This window comes from Entelurus aequoreus, linkage group LG08 (assembly GCF_033978785.1).
Source record: "Entelurus aequoreus isolate RoL-2023_Sb linkage group LG08, RoL_Eaeq_v1.1, whole genome shotgun sequence".
Lineage (NCBI taxonomy): Eukaryota > Metazoa > Chordata > Actinopteri > Syngnathiformes > Syngnathidae > Entelurus > Entelurus aequoreus.
In genome coordinates, this window is record NC_084738.1 from 51,775,911 (window position 1) to 51,798,410 (window position 22,500).

At 41.6% G+C, this 22,500-nt stretch overlaps 1 protein-coding gene across 1 annotated transcript in view; it reads left to right on the forward strand.

Moving 5' to 3' along the window:
* sacm1la (SAC1 like phosphatidylinositide phosphatase a) overlaps positions 1-22,500 on the forward strand; it is a 92,327-nt gene that overhangs the window by 56,244 nt on the left and 13,583 nt on the right. Inside the window, exons 17-19 of the mRNA XM_062056768.1 lie at positions 1-60; positions 21,067-21,159; positions 21,233-21,290. The exon at positions 1-60 is cut by the window's left edge and continues 34 nt beyond it. Of these exons, the coding sequence (XP_061912752.1) occupies positions 1-60; positions 21,067-21,159; positions 21,233-21,290 (211 nt within the window). The remainder of the gene's footprint in view (positions 61-21,066; positions 21,160-21,232; positions 21,291-22,500) is intronic.

The following is a 22,500-nucleotide window of genomic DNA, read 5'->3' on the forward strand; positions in this document are numbered from 1 at the left end:
GATGGTTGGAACTCCATGATACGCTACTACAAAAACAACTTCTCTGACGGCTTCAGACAAGTATGTTTGATGAAAAAGGCTTGCATTTCCAGCCAAATACACAATAACATCTATAAAACTGAAATTTACCTCTTGATACCAAAAACATTCATGGCAAAAAACAGACTGATAAAAAAATAAAAATCGCTGAATACTTGGGGAAAAATAGTATTGTTTTATTTTCTTCTCAACAATTACTCTTAAATCTCAGTGGAATTAGGAATTGAACTTTATGAAATGTATAATTCAGGCGATGAACATATAGTTTAGCCATAGTTATTGAGTTTTTAAAATATTTTAATCCAATTAACATGGTATATACCAGACAAGGATGTTACGATCAGGGTTTTCATGCTGCCAATTCTGATACCTATCGTCCATGAGTGAAATCAGCTGATACCAATACCAACGTTGATTCCATGTATTAACAGTAAATATTTTGATTTATCTATGGTGAGTGCTATTGACTGCTGAAAAACATCAATACAATATTTAAACTAGTTCCTTATTTTCTTTCATACATACAATTATTTGAGCAAAACAGCTATGGTTAGTTGTAATAGCTAAAAAAACAACACAAACAACCACTATCTACTGCTAATTTAAATCCTTTGGATTTTGCCCTCAAAATCCTCCAGTGTTAAAATTCCCTGTGTTTGAAAACATGAACTAAAACAACAACAACAACACACAAACAACACACTGATACTACACTTGGTATCGACACCAGCAATTTATGGATTGAGCCTCCCTCCTGTTTTACTCTTTTTTGCGTACTGGCTGCAACAGTGCTGATAGAGTTGCTGAGATTATCCTCTCTCTGGTTTTATATTAATCTACTTGTTAATTTTCTGTTAGTAGCTGGTTACTTTCTGTCTTCTTAAAGTTTAATAATCACTTTTTGTTGTTGTTTAACTCTAGCTAGCTGTACAATGTGATGTGATTACATTGTATGTTAACATACAACTGGTAAAATCCTTCACTAACTTTTTAAATGAAGATATTCGGATAAATGAAGGGAGTTGTAATGTTTGTTGCAGGGTGTTCCAATCATTTAGAGCAGAAAATTGAAAATAAACAGAAAAAGTAACAGACAATTATTAAGAAGCACTAGTCTAGCCTATCCAGGCCTTGAGATGTATCAGTGTCCAAGTTGAGAAACTCTGACAGTACATTAAACGAGAGTAAGCCATGGCTCTTGAAATGACTGGAGAATTAGGTTAAAAATTATTGTGTTAAGACAAATCTTTATGTGTAAAAGACGTTTCTTAGCTGACAGTTTCGGCTGACACTTCAGCCTTCTCAGAGCTGTAATAGCTTCCTGGTGTGACGTGTCTAAAAACAGCTGACCGGATCGGGAAAACTTTCAAAATAAAGTTCCCTGACCCGACCATATGTGTTCTCTGCCCTGACATCGCCAATGAAGAACCGTGTCCCTAGTGTGCAAAAGCATGTATGCTCCCTCATCCCTGTTTGTGGTCTTGGATCCTCGCTTCCTGATTTTCATGTCCTCCTTGATACATCTCTCAGAAATTATATTGTCCTTGTTTGTTTGTTTCGTCTTCATGTGTAAATTGTCTGTTACCTGTGCTGTCTGTTGTGTTCAAATGATCTGTAAGCTCTTCTGTGTACCCAGTCTCTGTCATTTCTAATACGTTGTCTATATAGCACTTGCAAAGTATTGGTTTGTATTGCAGTGGTGCAGTTTGAATGGCTTCTTCTTCTAGGTCCTCCATGAAGAAATTGGTCATGACAGCAGATAGTGGGTCGTTGTTTTGTTGTCTTAAATTCCTCTTAATATAACCGTTCCAAGTATGTGATAATTACCTCGTCCAAGTGGCGATCTATATTGTACAAACCCCGTTTCCATATGAGTTGGGAAATTGTGTTAGATGTAAATATAAACAGAATACAATGATTAGCAACTCCTTTTCAACCCATATTCAGTTGAATGCACTACAAAGACAAGATATTTGATGTTCAAACTCATTAACTTTATTTTTTTTTTGCAAATAATAATTAACTTAGAATTTCATGGCTGCAACACGTGCCAAAGTAGTTGGGAAAGGGGATGTTCACCACTGGGTTACATGGCCTTTCCTTTTAACAACACTCAGTAAACGTTTGGGAACTGAGAAGACACATTTTTTAAGCTTCTCAGGTGGAATTCTTTCCATTCTTGCTTGATGTACAGCTTAAGTTGTTCAACAGTCCGGGGGTCTCCGTTGTGGTATTTTAGGCTTCATAATGCGCCACACATTTTCAATGGGAGACAGGTCTGGACTACAGGCAGGCCAGTCTAGTACCCGCACTCTTTTACTATGAAGCCACGTTGATATAACACGTGGCTTGGCATTGTCTTGCTGAAATAAGCAGGGGCGTCCATGGTAACGTTGCTTGGATGGCAACATATGTTGCTCTAAAACCTGTATGTACCTTTCAGCATTAATGGGGCCTTCACAGATGTGTAAGTTACCCATGTCTTGGGCACTAATACACCCCCATACCATCGCAGATGCTGGCTTTTCAACTTTGCGCCTATAACAATCCGGATGTTTTTTTTCCTCTTTGGTCCGGAGGACACGACATCCACAGTTTCCAAAAACAATTTGAAATGGGGACTCGTCAGACCACAGAACACTTTTCCACTTTGTATCAGTCCATCTTAGATGAGCCCAGGCCCAGGGAAGCCGACGGCGTTTCTGGGTGTTGTTGATAAACGGTTTTCGCCTTGCATAGGAGAGTTTTAACTTGCACGTACAGATGTAGCGACCAACTGTAGTTACTGACAGTGGGTTTCTGAAGTGTTCCTGAGCCCATGTGGTGATATCCTTTACACACTGATGTCGCTTGTTAATGCAGTACAACCTGAGGGATCGATGGTCACGGGCTTAGCTGCTTACGTGCAGTGATTTCTCCAGATTCTCTGAACCCTTTGATGATATTACGGACCGTAGATGGTGAATTCCCTAAATTCCTTGCAATAGCTGGTTGAGAAAGGTTTTTCTTAAACTGTTCAACGATTTGCTCATGCATTTGTTGACAAAGTGGTGACCCTCGCCCCATCCTTGTTTGTGAATGACTGAGCATTTCATGGAATCTACTTTTATACCCAATCATGGCACCCACCTGTTCCCAATTTGCCTGTTCACCTGTGGAATGTTCCAAATAAGTGTTTGATGAGCATTCCTCAACTTTATCAGTATTTATTGCCACCTTTCCCAACTTCTTTGTCACGTGTTGCTGGCATCAAATTCTAAAGTTAATGATTATTTGCAAAAAAAAAAAAATGTTTATCAGTTTGAACATCAAATATGTTGTCTTTGTAGCATATTCAACTGAACATGGGTTGAATAGGATTTGCAAATCATTGTATTCCGTTTATATTTACATCTAACACAATTTCCCAACTCATATGGAAACGGGGTTTGTATTTTGATTTATTGGGTCCATTTTCACCTTTATTCCCATGTTGATGGCATCAATTTTTTTGCCGTTGTCCTATTTTGCTCTTTAACGAGGGCCTTCTTTGCTTTATCGATTATGTTTTTTGCATTTTTAAGTGGGATGGGGCTTTTGATGTTGAAACTTGCAGGTGTTATTCCTTCTTCTTTGCATCGGAGGTTGAATCCCAGGTGACTTTTTTAGCTAGCGAGCTTTTATTAAAGGCCTACTGAAACCCACTACTACCGACCACGCAGTCTGATAGTTTATACATCAATGATGAAATCTTAACATTGCAACACATGCCAATACGGCCGAGTAAACTTATAAAGTGACATTTAAAATTTCCCGGGAAATATCCGGCTGAAACGTCGCGGTATGATGACGTATGCGCGTGACGAAGTCAGAGTAACGGAAGTTATGGTACCCCGTAGGATCCTATACAAAAAGCTCTGTTTTCATTTCATAATTCCACAGTATTCTGGACATCTTTTGCAATTTGTTTAATGAACAATGAAGGCTGCAAAGAAGACAGTTGTAGGTGGGATCGGTGTATTAGCAGCGGACTACAGCAACACAACAAGGAGGACTTTGTTGGAGAGCTAGCCGGCGACCTCACCTTACCTTCCTACGTCTCCGGGCCGCCAAACGCATCGGGTGAAGTCCTTCGTCCTACCGCCGATCGCTGGAACGCAGGTGAGCACGGGTGTTGATGAGCAGATGAGGGCTGGCTGGCGTAGGTGGAGAGCTAATGTTTTTAGCATAGCTCTGTGCGGTCCGGTTGCTAAGTTGCTAAGTTAGCTTCAATGGCGTCGTTAGCACAGCATTGTTAACCTTCGCCAGCCTGGAAAGCATTAACCGTGTATTTACATGTCCACGGTTTAATAGTATTGTTGATTTTCTATCTATCCTTCCAGTCAGGGGTTTATTTTTTTTGTTTCTATATGCAGTTAAAGCACGATGCTATCACGTTAGCTCGTAGCTAAAGCATTTCGCCGATGTATTGTCGTGGAGATAAAAGGCACTGAATGTCCATTTCGCGTTCTCGACTCTCATTTTCAAGAGGATATAGTATCCGAGGTGGTTTAAAATACAAAGCCGTGATCCACAATAGAAAAAGGAGAGTGTGGAATCCAATGAGCCAGCTTGTACCTAAGTTACGGTCAGAGCGAAAAAAGATACGTCCATCACTGCCTCTCAAGTCCTTCACTGTAACGTTCCTCATCTACGAATCTTTCATCCTCGCTCAAATTAATGGGGTAATCGTCACTTTCTCGGTCCGAATCTCTCTCGCTCCATTGTAAACAATGGGGAATTGTGAGGAATACTAGCTCCTGTGACGTCACGCTACTTCCGGTACAGGCAAGGCTTTTTTTTATCAGCGAGCAAAAGTTGCGAACTTTATCGTCGATTTTCTCTACTAAATCCTTTCAGCAAAAATATGGCAATATCGCGAAATGATCAAGTATGACACATAGAATGGATCTGCTATTCCCGTTTAAATAAAAAAAAATCATTTCAGTAGGCCTTTAAGTCCTTCCATGTGGCGAAGAGCTGTGACACGGCCATGTCTGTATATTTCTCAAAGTAGATCGATTACATTCATCTTGTCTTCTCAAATAAATATGTTCAAAACTCTTGTGTTCAGACAAATCTTTTGGGACGGCGTGGCGAAGTTGGTAGAGTTGCTGGTTACTGGGGTTCAATCCCCACCTTCTACCATCCTAGTCACATCCGTTGTGTCCTTGGGCAAGACACTTCACCCTTGCTCCTGATGGGTGCTGGTTAGCGCCTTGCATGGCAGCTCCCGCCATCAGTGTGTGAATGTGTGTGTGAATGGGTGAATGTGGAAATACTGTCAAAGCGCTTTGAGTACATTGAAGGTAGAAAAGCGCTATGCAAGTATAACCCATTTATCATTTATTATTTGTGTAAGATAGGTTTCTTATCTGCTGACAGTTTCAGCTGACATTTCAGCTTCATCAGAGCTGTCATAGCGTCCTGGTGTGAAGTGTCTAAAAATATCTGTCAACCGCCCTGATGTCGCCGATAAAGGACTGTGTCCCAGGTGTGTGAAAGGTTTCGCACATCTGAGACCCTCTCTCTTACACAAAAATATTGTCTGAACTCAATCATTTTGAACATATTTATTTGAGAGGACAAAATTCATGCAATTGATTGACTGGAGAATTGGTAGCAGAAGGCATAGTATTATCATATGCTTACTTGCTTATGGTTGTCCATCGATTCGATGATGACCATCTTCTTTTATTTGTGAGTCTGCTGATGTTTGAACAGTCCGATCCTGTATCCACAGATGCGGTTACAGACCGGGCATGTGAAGGAGGTGCTGGGGGGAGCAGGGGTGGCTTGTCGAGCATGCCTCTTCGCACGCTTTGCTGCACGGTGTTGTGTGCGCTGTTCCTCTATATAATCCACTCCCTGTGAGGAGTGGGAGCGCCAGAGGTCTCGGCAGGAAGCAAGTTCCTCCAGTGAAGAGGGGTTGATCTGGCATCTCTTCAGTGTGGTCTTCATTTGGTCTTTGAACCGCTTCTTCTGCCCACCAGCACTGCGTTGGCCACGCAGAATCCTCTATGGTCAGTACCATAGAGGATTCTGCGTGGGAGTCTATGGCTGGGCATTCGGATGACATGCCCCAACCACCTGAGTTGATGTTGGGTCATGATGGACTCCACGCTGCAGCTGCCTGCCCTCTCCAGCACTTCTGCTCTGTCCTTCCATGTGATGCCAAGGATCTTCTGCAGACATCTTACATGGAAGGTCTCCAGGCTTGGCGGCTGTAGATAGTCCATGCCTCACATCCGTACAGCAACGCAGTGATGCATACTGCTCTGTAGACCAGCACTTTGGTGTGGAGTTTGAGGTTGCTGTTCTGAAAAACCCTTCTCCTTAGACGACCAAAAGATGCTGATGCTTGCTTGAGGCGGTTCTGGATCTCGTCATCCATTGAGCAGGTGTCAGACATTATGCTCCCCAGGTATTTGAAGGTAGGCACCGTGAGCAGCTGTTGCCCTGCTGCTGTGAGGGTTATTGTGGGGTATTGTGGGAGGTCAGCACTGGACTGACAGAGTACCTCTGTCTTCTGGGTGTTGATCGTCAGTCCCATTCTGGTATATGCAGTTACAGCTGCCGAGAGGATTTTTTGCAGAGCCTGTGGTGTATGGGCAGCCAGGGCACAGTCATCGGCGTATTGCAGCTCGATGATGGTCTCTGAGGTCAGCTTGGTAGTTGCCTGTAGCCTCCTGATGTTAAACAGGTTACCATCAAGCCTGAAGTCTATGGTAACTCCAGCCTGCTCCTCCATCCCCCTACGTAGCAGTGTTGTGACACAGACGAGGAAGATGTTGAAGAGAACTGGAGCCAGCACACAGCCCTGCTTCACTTCAGTTTTCACACCAAAGGGCTCTGAGCTGTGTCTTCCAACTACCACTCAGGCCATCATCCCAGAATGGAACTGTGCAAGGATGGTGAGAAACTTGGGTGGACACCCAAATCTCTTCAGGACTTGCCACAGTAGGTCCCTGTTCACTGTGTCAAATGCCTTTGAAAGGTCGACAAAGGCAATGAACAAGTCCTTGTGCTGCTCCCGGCATTTCTCTTGGAGCTGACGTGTCACAAAGATCATGTCCCTGTCCTTCCGAAAACCACACTGCGACTCTGGGGTGACCCGTTCTGATATTGCGGGGATGAGTCTGCGGTAAGGACCTTTCCAGCAATCGCCAACAGAGAGATACCCTTACTATTGGAGCAGATGGATTTGTCTCCTTTGTTCTTGTAGATGGTCACAATGTTGGCATCTTTCCACTGTTGCGGGACACACTCTCGTCTCCACACCTCTGAAATGTAGAGATACAGTGTCCGTGTACAGAGGTAGCCTCCTTCCTTGAGAAGTTCAGCCGGGATGCTGTCAGGTCCAGGGGATTTATTGTTTTTCAGGGTTTTGACTGCATGCAGGATTTCTTTGAAGGTTGGGGGGAGGTCGAGATCTGGCAAGCTAGGATGTTCAGGGAGCTCTGCAAGGACAGTTGGGTCCACTGGGGTGGGCTGGTTGAGCACGGTGTTAAAATGCTCAGCCCACCGCTCCACTATCATAGCCTGATCCTTGATTAAAGATGTTCCATCAGCAGATCTAACAGGTGCCAGGGAGCAGTTTCTGGGGCCGTAGATAGTTTTCACTGCATCATAGAAACTGTGCATATCATTTCTATCAGCGTGAGACTGGATTTCATTGGCCTTTGAGATCCACCACTCATCTTGCAGTTTTCTGAGAGTTGTTTGGGCCTCAGAACGAAGGGCTTGCCATTGCTTTTTATGGAATTGGGATTGTGGGTTGTTCAGGGTGGCTCTGTGTGCCTTGTGCATTCTGTACAGGAGGGTGGAGATCTCTCCAGCATTCTGGTCAGACCAGTCCTGGTGTTTCTTGGTTTTAAAACCATTGGCTTGGGCTGCAGTGTCAAAGAGGATGGTGGATAGAGAGGTCCACTTCTCATCCATCCCAGACTCTGAGGTGATCAGCGGCTCAATGTCTGCCAGCTTCTCAGCTAGGGAGCGACGGAAGTTGTCACGGGTGTCGCTGCTGGAGAGTCTGGCACAGTTGAGTGTTTTCCTCTTTGGTGCACCGTGACGTGTTAGGGGCCGAACGTGCATTCTGACCTTTGTCAGAATCATGCGGTGGTCGGTCCAGCAGTCTGCCCCTCGCATAGCTCTTGTAATGAGCACGTCCTTGAGGTCAGCCCTCCTCACGATCGCATAGTCGATCAGGTGCCAGTGTTTGGACCTGGGATGCATCCAAGATGCCTTATACTTGTTCTTTTGTTGGAAGATGGTGTTTGTGATGGTAAGATCGTGTTCCGCACAGAGACTAAGGAGTCTCATGCCATTGGGGTTGACTTTTCCAATGCCGTGGGCGCCGATCACACCATTCCAGTTTTGCGTGTTCTTTCCGACTCTTGCATTGAAATCACCAAGCAACATGATTTTGTCACTCCTCGGGATGTGACTGAGGATGTCATCGAGTGCCTGGTAGAAGCAGTCCTTCTCTTCATCATTGGATGGCAGAGTTGGTGCATAGGCACTTACCAAAGTGACATGTCTGCATTTTGCAAGGGGGATGCGAAGAGTCATGAGCCTTTCACTGACACCCACTGGTGATTCTGTGAGCTTGAGCAGAAGGCTGTTCTTGATTGCAAAACCAACTCCGTGAAGGTGTGGTCCGCCCATGGGGTATCCTTTCCAAAAGAACGTATAACCCTCTCCTACTTCATTGAGTGAGCCTTCCTCGAGGAATCGGGTCTCACTGAGTGCTGCCACATCCACATTGTAGCGCTTTAGCTCGCTGGCAACAAGTGCTGTTCTGCGCTGTGGTCTGTCCGGATTGGCATCCAGGAGTGTCCTTATGTTCCATGCTGCAATTCTAAATGGTATAATCTTTGTATTTCGACCGCGTAATGGAATGTCCCGACAGGTGCGGTTTCCTGCCCGGGTACTGTGTTGAGTGGGCAATCTTTAGGCCACCTTTTCTAAGCCTTTCCCCAATTGGGGTGAGCAGTGCGGTCCCTAAATAGGGGCTGCTCAGACGCACAGGAGTCTGCCGGAAACAGCTGCCACTCAATCCCAGCTGCTAACGACCGTTGTCCTGTGCCGCTGACGTGCAGAGTTCCAGCTAAGAGCTTCCAGCTCATTCAAACCTGCCCCCGTTACTGGACGCTCCATCGCCGTCAGACTTTTGAGGTCAGAGACTCAGGTAAAGAAGATACCTGCGCAATGATGGTTTTTAGAGTGGCATGAGGGGTGCGCTTTTCCCAACGCCACTACCTTGATTGTAAGAAGATCGTTCCAGTGGCAAGGGAGACCCTAGACGACCGGCATCTTCTTACAACTGCAGGAAGCTGCCGGAATCCAGGTTTTTGGGAAACCGCCTCAAAGCTTGCCGCCACCAGCTTGCTTTTCTGTCAGGGCGTGCTCCCTTAGCCTTCGTCCACTTTTACAGCCATTGTGGTGCTTCTCACTGCTACCATCTTCTGCCTGTTCTACCGTTGAGGTCTTCGGGATCACTCTTAGTCTGGACTCTACCCTTCGACCTGTTCGGCATGGGTAACCCTGCCAGGAGTACAAGACTCCAGCCGACATAGCTCTAGGGGTCATGGAGACGCGCAAAGTGCCCCACCACGATAAGGTGGTGATCCCGTCGGGACATATGCACACCCATACACACAAATGTTTGTTGAAGAAATTAACCATCTTAGACAGCAGTCAGGATTTTCGAAGTTTGTTGGTGGTGGTGGCTTCCGATTTCTTTTTTAATGGCCTGGTTAATTGCATTTGGCGGGTTGTGAACATTTCATTGCATCTTCTCGAAGATGAGGGTGAGTGCACAGTGCGTTTGATTTTAACGTGAACAATTTAATTTGTCCACTGTGACCCGTTTGGCAATATCATTAGTCTGATGTGAAGAGGCTAATTTATTGGCTGCAATTTGAGGCATGTGAACCCCCGAAAAATCTATAAATTAGGCGCAGCGTTGTATAAAGCGCAACGGTTGAAAGTCTGGGGAAAAGGTAGTGGATTATAAAACCGGAAATTACATTTAAATTGTATCTTTTTATGTGGTCATTTACATTGCAAAAAAAAATGACTGTGGGTGGGGAGTCCCACCAGAAGCCAAACTATCCTTCTTTCACGACTGACTGTTTATGATCCTTTGTCCAGCATTTTCTCACACGCCTATCTGCACATAAAATGGCATGAAATTTAGTACATAAGGTGTCAGATTTAGCCCATTAAAAATCACAAGAACGATAATATGTACATAATTTTAATATAATAGGTCATAAGTGGCAAAGGTTAACAGGAATAGCTTTATAAATAGAATATAATACATTACAAAATATTATATTGTGATCCTGTAGTGCAAATAGGACTTAAAAACAAAGACAGCAAAGCAGACCAAATAAAAAGCCCAGCTAAGCACAGAATTGTGACATTTGTCAACTTTCGATGATGTATAGGTCCGATGAACACGACCTGAACGTGGGTCGGATTTAAAAAAATTGTTATTGTTCACATTGACATAAACATCTGATACAGGTCACATATGGGCAATGTGTGTATGCAGTGTAAACATAGCCCAGAACTACAGGGCGTGTAGGTACTGCATATTGAACTGCAGGTTGTGGAATTGTTTTGGTTGATTAAGTCTTTTTAAAAATGTTTTTAATATATCATTTCTTATATTTATTTATTTTTCTACACATTTAAATGTATTTGAATACACATTAACAATGATCCAACACATTGTAGTGGACAGATAAGATATTTGCTTCAGAACTAGTTGCTCTATGTGCAGTCAAAGTGCACGGCCTGCATGTCAGCGTGAGTGAGGCAGCTGTTGGCAAATTGGCAAGACTGTTTACAACTTAATGCCAACAAGCAAACAAGCTGAAGTAAGTCACAATTTGTAAAATATATGATAGAGTAAACACCTACCCGGTTAAAGAAGTGTCAGGATGGTCTCAAAGAAGACACATTAAATATGTGGCAGGGAGGGAGACCTAAACCTCTTGACAGCCGTATTTTGACACTGAAACTTTTTTGAGTAATTAATTATTTAGTATTAATAAAGCATTAGTACATACTGAATTATTAATTTATAAAGCATATTTCTGACATGAATACTTATTAATATGCAGTTTATAAACATAGTTATAAATATAACTATTCTTTTATGCATGTATAAATGTCTAGAACGATTATTAAGTCTTATTTACATACACTTTTTCAATGATCTACAAACTGTAAATGTACAGTCGTGGTCTAAAGTTTGCATACACTTGTAAAGAACATAATGTCATGGCTGTCTTGAGTTTCCAATAATTTCTACAACTCTTATTTTTTGTGATAGAGTTATTGGAGCACACACTTGTTTGTCACAAAAAACATTCATGAAGTTTGGTTCTTTTATGAATTTATTATGGGTCTACTGAAAATGTGACAAAATCTGCTGGGTCAAAAGTATACATACAGCAATGTTAATATTTGGTTACATGTCCCTTGGCAAGTTTCACTGCAATAAGGCGCTTTTGGGAGCCATCCACAAGCTTCTGGCAAGCTTCTGGTTTAACTTTTGAGCACCCCTCTTGACAAAATTGGTGCAGTTCAGCTAAATTTGTTGGTTTTCTGACATGGACTTGTTTCTTCAGCATTGTCCACATGTTCTCAATGGGGTTTAAATCAGGACTTTGGGAAGGCTATTCTAAAACCTTAATTCTAGCCTGATTTAGCAATTCCTTTACCACTTTTGACGTGTGTTTGGGGTCATTGTCCTGTTGGAAGACCCAACTCGCCCAAGACCCAACCTCCGGGCTGATGATTTTAGGTTGTCCTGAATAATTTGGAGGTAATCCTCCTTTTTCATTGTCCCACTTACTCTCTGTAAAGCACCAGTTCCATTGGCAGCAAAACAGGCCCAGAGCATAATACTACCACCACCATGCTTGACGGTAGGAATTGTTGTTCCTGGGATTAAAGGTCTCATTTTTTCTCCTCCAAACGTATTGCTGGGTATTGTGGTCCAACAGCTCAATTTTATTTCATCTGACCACAGAACTTTACTCTAGAACAGACCTGGGCATTCTGCGGCCCGCGGGCCGCATCCGGCCCTTTGTGCGTCCCTGTCCGGCCCGCGTGAGGCCAATTATAAATTACAAAATAAATTTAAAAAAGTATCTATGTCGAGTGTGCAATACAACGGTGCTGCTTTTGTTTTGAAAATCGTTATTTGTATTACTTCCGTGTGGACGTATGCGTGATTGTGAGTGAATGTGAACAACTGCAATTACAAAATAAAGTTGAAAAAACATCTATGTCCTGCGCGCAATACAACTGTGCTGCTTTTATTTTGAAAAGTATTATTTATGGGCGTGTGTCCGTGTGTAACCTGCGAGTGAAGGTGCACATGCAGCGACAAGTGATGCACGGTTTACACCCGAGACGCCAAAAAGAGAAAAGTTGATGAGGAATGGCGTGTTTTCAACAACACATGAACTGCCAAGCAACGTCCCCTCACCTAAGGTGCGTGCCTGCGCAATTGCGCACTGCTCAAGCGTCCGCTGCGCGCAGCAAGTATATGCCGCGCACCAAATCAAATCCCATCTGAATTATAAACAAAATAAACATATTTATTCTATGTAATTTTGCAATGCAACTTTGAGTGACAGTGACAACAAGCGGCCCTAACGGTGTTCGTCAACACCGTTCAATTGAACACCGTTCAATTATTGTAACGTCTATCGAGATGCTTCGAGGACAGGAATTATATCGATCACTTTATTGAACAAAACTGTTTATATTCAGACATAACCACACCAAAAACATGAGTAAAACAATTCTATCTCGAAAAACTAGTCATTTTCTGCCGTACAAACCAGGCCAAGACCAACTTGTCATCTGTCACCAACACGCATAGCACTAAACCACTGGTGCTTAAGGCCACACAAAAAGTCGGACAACTCAAACACCACACAAAGTTACACTATGACTCCTCAGTCATACGTGTGCTTATTTTACTGTCATTTATTATTAATGTTAATTTATATATATTAGTCATGGAATGCTGTTACACACACTATGTTGAAGTATTACTATTATTATTATTATTATTATTATTATTATTTATCTTACGGTATATATCAAAAATAATATTGAGCAAAATTTAATTGAAATATTGTCGATGTGGCCCTCCAGCAGTGCTCGGGTAGCTCATGCGGCCCCCGGTAAAAATTAATTGCCCACCCCTGCTCTAGAAGGTCTTATCTTTGTCCATGTGATGTCAGATGAAACTTTAGAAGAGCCTTAAGGTGTCGTTTCTGGAGCAAGGGTTTCCTTCTTGCATGGTAGCCTCTCAGTCCATGGCGATGCAAAACACGCTTGACTGTGGACACTGACATCTGTGTTCCAGCACCTTCCAATTCATTGCAGACCTGCTTTTTGGTGGTTCTTGGTTGACTCTTGATCATCCTGACCAATTTTCTCTCAGCAGCAGGTGATAGCTTGTGTTTTCGTCCTGATCGTGGCAGTGACAAAACTGCGCCATGCTCTTTATACTTACGAACAATTGTCTGCACAGTTGCTCTTGGGACCTTAAGCTGCTTTGAAATGGCTCCAAGTGACTTTCCTGACTTGTTCAAATCAATGACTCATTTTTTCAGATCAGGTGTCGTCAATTATAATCACTCACATGACGTTTAAGGCCTACTGAAAATAATTTTTTAAATTTAAACAGATCTATTATATGTTGTCATACTTGATCATTTCGCGATATTGCCATATTTTTGCTGAAATGATTTAGTAGAGAACAACGACGATAAAGATAGCAACTTTTGGAATCTGACAAAAAAAAGCCTTGCCCCTACCGGAAGTAGCGTGACGTAGTCAGTTGAACATTTCCGCAAAGTTCCCTATTGTTTACAGTGGTGGCGGCCAGAAGTGAGAGCGATTCGGACCGAGAAAGCGACGATTTCCCCATTACTTTGAGCGAGGATGAAAGATTTGTGGATGAGGAAAGTGCAAGTGAAGGACTAGTGGGGAGTGGAAGCGATTCAGATAGGGAAGATGCTGTGAGAGGCGGGTGGGACCTGATATTCAGCTGGGAATTACTACAACAGTAAATAAACACAAGACATATATATACTCTATTAGCCACAACACAACCAGCCCAAAGGACCGTTCACCTAACCCAAGGTTCATAAAGCTTACATATTTACCCAAAGTTACGTACATGGCACACATGTACGGGCAAGCGATCAAATGCTTGGAAGCGCGTGGGTGGGACCTGATATTCAGCTGGGAATGACTACAACAGTAAATAAACACAAGACATATATATACTCTATTAGCCACAACACAACCAGACTTATATTTAATATGCCACAAATTAATCCCGCATAAAAACACCTAGGTGTTTGTTATGCTAGCTCCTAGCTCCCGTCCATATAACCCGCCAATACAATTCAAACACCTGCACAACACACACAATCACTCAGCCCAAAGGACCGTTCACCTAACCCAAGGTTCATAAAGCTTATATATTTACCCAAAGTTACGTATGTGACACGCACGTATGGGCAAGCGATCAAATGTTTGGAAGCGCAGCTGCGTACTCACAGTACCGCGTCTGCTTCTGTGTATCCAAATCAAAGTAATCCTGGTAAGAGTCTGTGTTGTCCCAGTTCTCTACAGGCGTCTGTGTATCGAAGTCAAAGTCCTCCTGGGAAGAGTCTCTGTTGTCCGAGTTCTTCGATCTTAACTGCATCTTTCGGGAATGTAAACAATGAAACACCGGCTGTGTTGTGTTGCTGACTTCCCTCGCAAAATACTCCGCTTCGCACCGACAACTTTCTTCTTTGCTTGCTCAGCTTCTTTCTCCATAATGCAATGAACAAATTGCAACAGATTCACCAACACAGATGTCCAGAATACTGTGGAATAATGAGATGAAAACAGAGCTATTTTGTATTGGCTTCAATGGGGGATCCATACCTCTGTTTCACTGGCTACGTCACGCGCATACGTCATCATCCAAAGGAGTTTTCAACCGGAAGTTTAGCGGGAAATTTAAAATTGCACTTTATAAGTTAACCCGGCCATATTGGCATGTGTTGCAATGTTAAGATTTCATCATTGATATATAAACTATCAGACTGCGTGGTCGGCAGTAGTGGGTATCAGTAGGCCTTTAAGAGGCCATGCCATGAAGCTAATTTGATTTGATTGTTACTTTTCTACATCACCAAAATTGATAATGTATGTTGCTGTATGTATACTTTTGACCCAGCAGATTTGGTCACATTTTCAGTAGACCCATAATAAATTCATAAAAGAACCAAACTTAATGAATGTTTTTTGTGACTAACAAGTATGTGCTCCAATCACTCTATCACAAAAAAATAAGAGTTGTACAAATTATTGGAAACTCAAGACAGCCATGACATTATGTCCTTCACAAGTGTATGTAAACTTTTGACCACAACTGTACATACCATTACCAATTCCTAAATATAATGTAGAAATGCTACATATATTAATATTAAAATAATAATAATAATAATAATTCACTAATAAGTTAAAGTTAAAAAGTTAAAGTACCAATGATTGTCACACAAATTAGGTGTGGTGAAATTTGTCCTCTGCATTTGACCCATCCCCTTGGTCACCCCCTGGGAGGTGAGGGGAGCAGTGGGCAGCAGCGGTTGCCGCGCCCGGGAATCATTTTTGGTGATTTAACCCCCAATTCCAACCCTTGATGTTGAGTGCCAAGCAGGGAGGTAATGGGTCCCATTTGTATAGACTTTGGTATGACTCGGCCGGGGTTTGAATTCACAGCCTACCAAACTCAGGGCGGACACTCTAACTACTAGGCCACTGAGTAGGATAATAAGTAAATCATTTATAACTGTTCATAAACTGCATACTGATGAGTATTAATGTCGGAAATAACTACACTTAATAGATAATTAATTCAGTATTTAATAATGCTTCATTAATGCTTAAAGGCCTACTGAAAGCCACTACTACCGACCACGCAGTCTGATAGTTTATATATCAATGATGAAATCTTAACATTGCAACACATGCCAATACGGCCGGGTTAACTTATAAAGTGCAATTTTAAATTTCCCGCTAAACTTCCGGTTCGAAACGCCTCTGAGGGTTGACGTATGCGCGTGACGTCAATCATTGAAACGGAAGTATTCGGACACCATTGAAGTCAATACGAAATAGCTCTGTTTTCATCTCATTATTCCACAGTATTCTGGACATCTGTGTTGGTGAATCTGTTGCAATTTGTTCATTGCATTATGGAGAAAGAAGGCTGAGCAAGCAAAGAAGAAAGTTGTCGGTGCAAAGTGTCTATTTTGCGAGGGAAGTCAGCAACAACACGTACACAGCCGGCGCTTCTTTGTTTACATTCCCGAAAGATGCAGTCAAGATGGAAGAACTCGGACAACAGAGACTCTTACCAGGAGGACTTTGATTTGGATACACAGTTGCGATAACGTGAGTACACAGCTGCGCTTCCAAACATTTGATCCCTTGCTATAACTAGCTCGAGCTAGTAGCTAGGAGCTAGGAGCTAGCATTAGGATTAATTTGTGGCATATTAAATATAAGCCTGGTTGTGTTGTGGCTAATAGAGTATATATATGTCTTGTGTTTATTTATTGTTGTAGTCATTCCCAGCTGAATATCAGGTCCCACCCGCGCGCTTCCAAACATTTGATTGCTTGCCCGTACGTGCGTGTCATGTACGTAACTTTGATTAAATATATAAGCTTTATGAACCTTGGGTTAGGTGAACGGTTGTTTGGGCTGAGTGAGTGTGTGTGTTATGCAGGTGTTTGAATTGTATTGGCGGGTTATATATACGGGATCCCGTCCATATTACCCGCTCGAGCTATAACTAGCTCGAGCTAGTAGCTAAGAGCTAGCATAACAAACACCTAGGTGTTTTTATGCGGGATTAATTTGTGGCATATTAAATATAAGCCTGGTTGTGTTGTGGCTAATAGAGTATATATATGTCTTGTGTTTATTTACTGTTGTAGTCATTCCCAGCTGAATATCAGGTCCCACCCGCGCGCTTCCAAACATTTGATTGCTTGCCAGTACGTGCGTGTCATGTACGTAACTTTGATTAAATATATAAGCTTTATGAACCTTGGGTTAGGTGAACGGTTGTTTGGGCTGAGTGAGTGTGTGTGTTGTGCAGGTGTTTGAATTGTATTGGCGGGTTATATATACAGGATCCCGTCCATATTACCCGCTCGAGCTATAACTAGCTCGAGCTAGTAGCTAGGAGCTAGCATAACAAACACCTAGGTGTTTTTATGCGGGATTAATTTGTGGCATAATAAATATAAGCCTGGTTGTGTTGTGGCTAATAGAGTATATATATGTCTTGTGTTTATTTACTGTTGTAGTCATTTCCAGCTGAATATCAGGTCACCCCCGGCTCTCACAGCATCTTCCACTCCCCACTAGTCGTCCTTCACTTGCACTTTCCTCATTTAAAAATATTTCATCCTCGCTCAAATTAATGGGGAAATCGTCGCTTTCTCGGTCCGAATCTCTCTCACTTCATGCGGCCATCATTGTAAACAATAGGGGACCTTACGTATATGTTCAATTGACTACGTCACGCTACTTCCGGTAGGGGCAAGCCTTTTTTTTTATCAGATACCAAAAGTTGCGATCTTTATCGTCGTTGTTCTATACTAAATCCTTTCAGCAAAAATATGGCAATATCGCGAAATGATCAAGTATGACACATAGAATAGATCTGCTATCCCCGTTTAAATAAAAAAATTTCATTTCAGTAGGCCTTTAATAGTGTGTATTTAAATATATTTGATCCTTTTTTAACACAATGAAATTAATCCGTAGTGAAAATAATACATACATGTTTTGTTATTCGGTAGAAAACAATAACGGTAGATCACATGACTTCAACACAGCATCTCTGTCTCGATCTTATTCTTTCCAAACATTTTTAATCATTATTTATACTTTATTCAGTAATGTAAGGATTAAACATCCATTTAAAGCAATTTATACAACTTAATTGAAATGTAAACCTGCAAAACTAATTTAATTCGCTGCAGAGTTAGTATTAATGTGCAACTTAGCAGAGGTGGGACCAAGTCATTGCTTTGCAAGTCACAAGTAAGTCTCAAGTCTTTGCCCTCAAGTCTCGAGTCAAGTCCCGAGTCAAGACAGGCAAGTCCCGAGTCAAGTCCAAAGTCAAGACTGGAAAGTCTCAAGTCAAGTCACAAGTCCTGCATTTTGAGTTTCGAGTCCTTTCAAGTCCTTTTAACCACAGACTAATATTTTTACACAGATTGTGTATGCTTTTAAACCGCTGTATTTATTTATTAAAACAAGTGCATTTGAAATAGCAGGAAAAAAAATAGTACTGACATTGCAATTCATAATAGCACTATTAACCAGTCATTTTAATAGTTTAAACATTTAACTCATTCCTTTACAGAATAAACACATTTGCAAAAACAAGTGCAACTGTACTTATTTGTACAAAAGTGTTAACATTGTATTTCCATGGCATATTGCATTGTAACTAGTTCCACAGCAGTTTCTATTCTGTTCTTACCTTATCTCATTGATCTCATCTCATACTGTATGTGTGTTGATGTGTGTGTACACATGAAAAACATAACAAATACATGAACATAACAATGAACAGAGTTGTACTTTTTAGATGTCAGGGCCCTATGCAATATGTACACATATTCTTAATATAGTATACATTTTAACTGACCTTTATTTGACTATGTTTGTCTTTTTGTAGGTGGCTAAAATACGCGGTGCTGCTGACCGCCGTCTAACGTTATGTTACTGTGTGTGATACATTGAGTAACGTAACGTTAATTGTAGGTACCTCATGCAACCCTGCTTAAAAAAATCACTTGACAAAAAGTATGAATAAGGTAGCGAACTGCAGTGGACGCAACATATTGCTGTGTTTGAAATGATGTTATAACCATAGACATCTTATAAGTAGACGCAGCATTGGTTGCTGTGACGCGAGCAATTTGCATCTTGAAGTGGTGATGAGGAGCCGGCGAGCAGCCTAAACTGACAGTTGACAGGTAGAAAACAAAGATGCCGGGCTGGTGTTCAGCGTTTTCCTGCTCAAATGAGCGGACTGTTGAAAAAAGGAATCGGGGGATTACTTTTCACAAGTAAGATTTAACATTAATGTACTATTGGTTGTATTTTATGAAAATAATATTACCACAGAGTTGAGAAGGAGCAAAGATCTTCAATATTTGTATGTGAAAATCACAATGAAATCTTCTGGGGGAGGATGACGCCCCTACAGGGGTTTGGTTTACAAACTTTCAGCCCCACCTAAAACAAAATTCACCAGCCGCCACTGATTATGATGCATTCTCATTTTAGGCAAAATATAAGACAATACTTTCTTAACAGTATAATTGTAACCAGGAATAAGTCTTCAAGTAACAATATTCAAATACTAACATTGTTGGGTAAGACAGCATTTGGTTCTTTTCTGAATCCAGTGAAACAGATTGGTGGTTTTAGCTGATATAAAGACTTACAGGTGTTTATATATGTTTAAGTATTTGGCAGACGCTTTTATCCAAAGCGACATACATAAAAAAATACATATATAACAATCACTGTAAACATGATCATTTAAGGGAAGAATGTAATACAAAATACCAATACAAAGTGTCAAGACAGAATAAACTCTCTGCTGCTGCAGCAACAGAGATGCAGTCTATAAGATATATAGATATTTAATGTATTCATACATTGTTTATGTAGGATATACGCATGTATATATAACCTAATCATATTGTTTCTTCAACTTAAAAATAGCTGACCATTTTTTTCCCCCTTCTCTGGGATTATATTCCCAGTTTTGATCTCGGACGTCTGGTCACTTATAGCATATAAGAATAGTATATTACTGTTAAGCAAACTATGAATAATAAAACATGTGTCCTTTATCATAGCTACACGTATGACAAAAAAGCGCGTGAAAATGAGTGGTATTCAGTGAGGTAAAATGAATTAAATGCGCTGACAGTTCATTGCTCCTGCCAAATGAATTGCACTGAGTGGAGCGGATCACCACTCCAAGATGGCGGCCCCGCGTCTCGTCTGCGCCAGTAAGCAGTAGCGCTCGATGCTGCGTCTACTTATAAGATGTCTATGGTTATGACGTTAGCAGTGAGTTTACAGCCTCACTGATTTAACTACACAGCAAATAAAAGTCATGTTACTTAGCCAATAAACGTTATCTTACATTCAAAACTTACCCTTCTTTGTGCATCTTGTTGAAGTTGTTGCGTCTCCGTCTGTAATATTCGAACTGCGTGATTTGCATACGGCAATTCGTTTTTTGTTGACCAAGTCGTAGTTTTTATACCCGAGCGAAACAAACTTTGGTATAAATCTTTCTCACTGGCACGTTGTTTGACAAGTCTTGTTCATTGGTTGCCCTGCAATTTGATTGGCTGAATGCTGTGTGATGAAAACGATGTAGATCTAATTTGATTGGCTGTTGTACTGAGAGCACACACGCTGACACGCAGCACACACGCTGATAGACAGACACGTACAAAATGAAAGATACGGAGCGCTCCCAAATAACTTTTTAAGCTTTAGGTTTTGGGGAAAGTAGCAAGTCATGTCAAGTCAAAAGCCTCAAGTCCAAGTGAAGTCACAAGTCATAGATGTTAAAGTCTAAGTCGAGTTGCAAGTCTCTTTACATTTTGTCAAGTCGAGTCTAAAGTCATCAAATGCATGACTCGAGTCTGACTCGAGTCGAAGTCATGTGACTCGAGTCCACACCTCTGCAACTTAGACAACAGTTCGCACTACCCAATCTTTGTAAAACAATCGAGGAAGCCCATATTTTGTTTGATTTAAGATTAATTATATTGTCCTAATGGTTTCTTTTTGTTTCAGGATTCAATTGACCAATTCTATTGTCCTAATGGTTTCTTTTTGTTTCAGGATTCAATTGACCTGTTTCTGGGTAATTTTGCCATTGATGAATCGGACTGCCCCAGTCCTCTTCGGGTGCAGAAAGACTGGAAGTTTCTGACTGTCAGTTAATTAGTATTTTATCTGTTTGCATGACCAGTGAACTTCAGTGAGATATATTTATCCTGTTTTTCAGTTACCGATCATCATGTTGGTGGCATTCTCCATGTGCATCATATGTCTTCTCATGGCTGGTAAGTTCTTGATTTATTTCCGGTCTCCACCAGCGGTCGGCAACATTTACTATTGCCATTTTGCCCCCTCTTTCACTAAGGAAAAATACCTGCAATTGTTCAACCTTTCAAATTATCACCTTTTCAACATTTTATAAAAAATTACCATGTTATGCATGTTATACACGCTACCAACAAGTTTTTAAAAATCATGAGCTGTTACATTACATTTGTACAAGTGATATTGAATATGAATGAGTCAATATTAATTTTCGTCCTGACGGTATCATAACATGCTCAGTAGGCACTTTGGCCAGCTTGGCGAGGGCTGCTGCCTTCAGGAACTGTTAAACATATAAACATAGCGGCACTCGTCATCAAACAATGCAAAAGCATGAAATATACTTGTACATCCCTGGCGTCTGTGTGCGTAATGAATGAAACAGCTAATTGATTATTTTATTAGAGAGTTTGCTGCTATTTAAATATCAAATGGCAACTTTAGGGACATATAAATAAACTTTGATTGATTGATTGAAGATCACTACACCACTATCTGAGTGGTGTAGTGATCTTCAATCAATCAATCAAAGTTTATTTATATAGCCCTTAATCACAAGTGTCTCAAAGGGCTGCACAAGCCACAATGATGTCCTCGGCTCAGATCGCACATCAGGACAAGAAAAAAACTAAACCCAATGAGCACAATGAGAAACTTTGTAGGGGACTGCAGAACCCCCCCCTTGAATGGAGACAAGTCAGCAGCGCAGAGACGTCCCCAACTAATGCACAGAGGAGTGGCCCACCCCGGGTCCCAACTTTGAACAGCTAGCGCGTCAACTGTGGTCACTTGATAACTTCTCCACGCAGGAGAGGGGGGCAGAGCAGAAAAAAAAAGAGACGGCAGATCAACTGGTCTAAAGAGGGGTCTATTTAAAGGCTACAGTATACAAATGAGTTTTAAAATGGGACTTAAATACTTCTACTGAGGTAACATCTCTAACTGTTACCGGTATGGCATTCCAGAGTACTGGAGCCCGAATAGAAATAGCTTGCAGACTTTTTTTGGGCTCTGGAAGTCACTAATAAGCCGGAGTTCTTACAACGCAGATTTCTTGCCGGGACATATGGTGCAATACAATCAGCAAGATAGGATGGAGCTGGACCGTTTAGGATTTTAAACGTAAGTAGTAAAACCTTAAAGTTGCATCTTAAGTGCACAGGAAGTCAG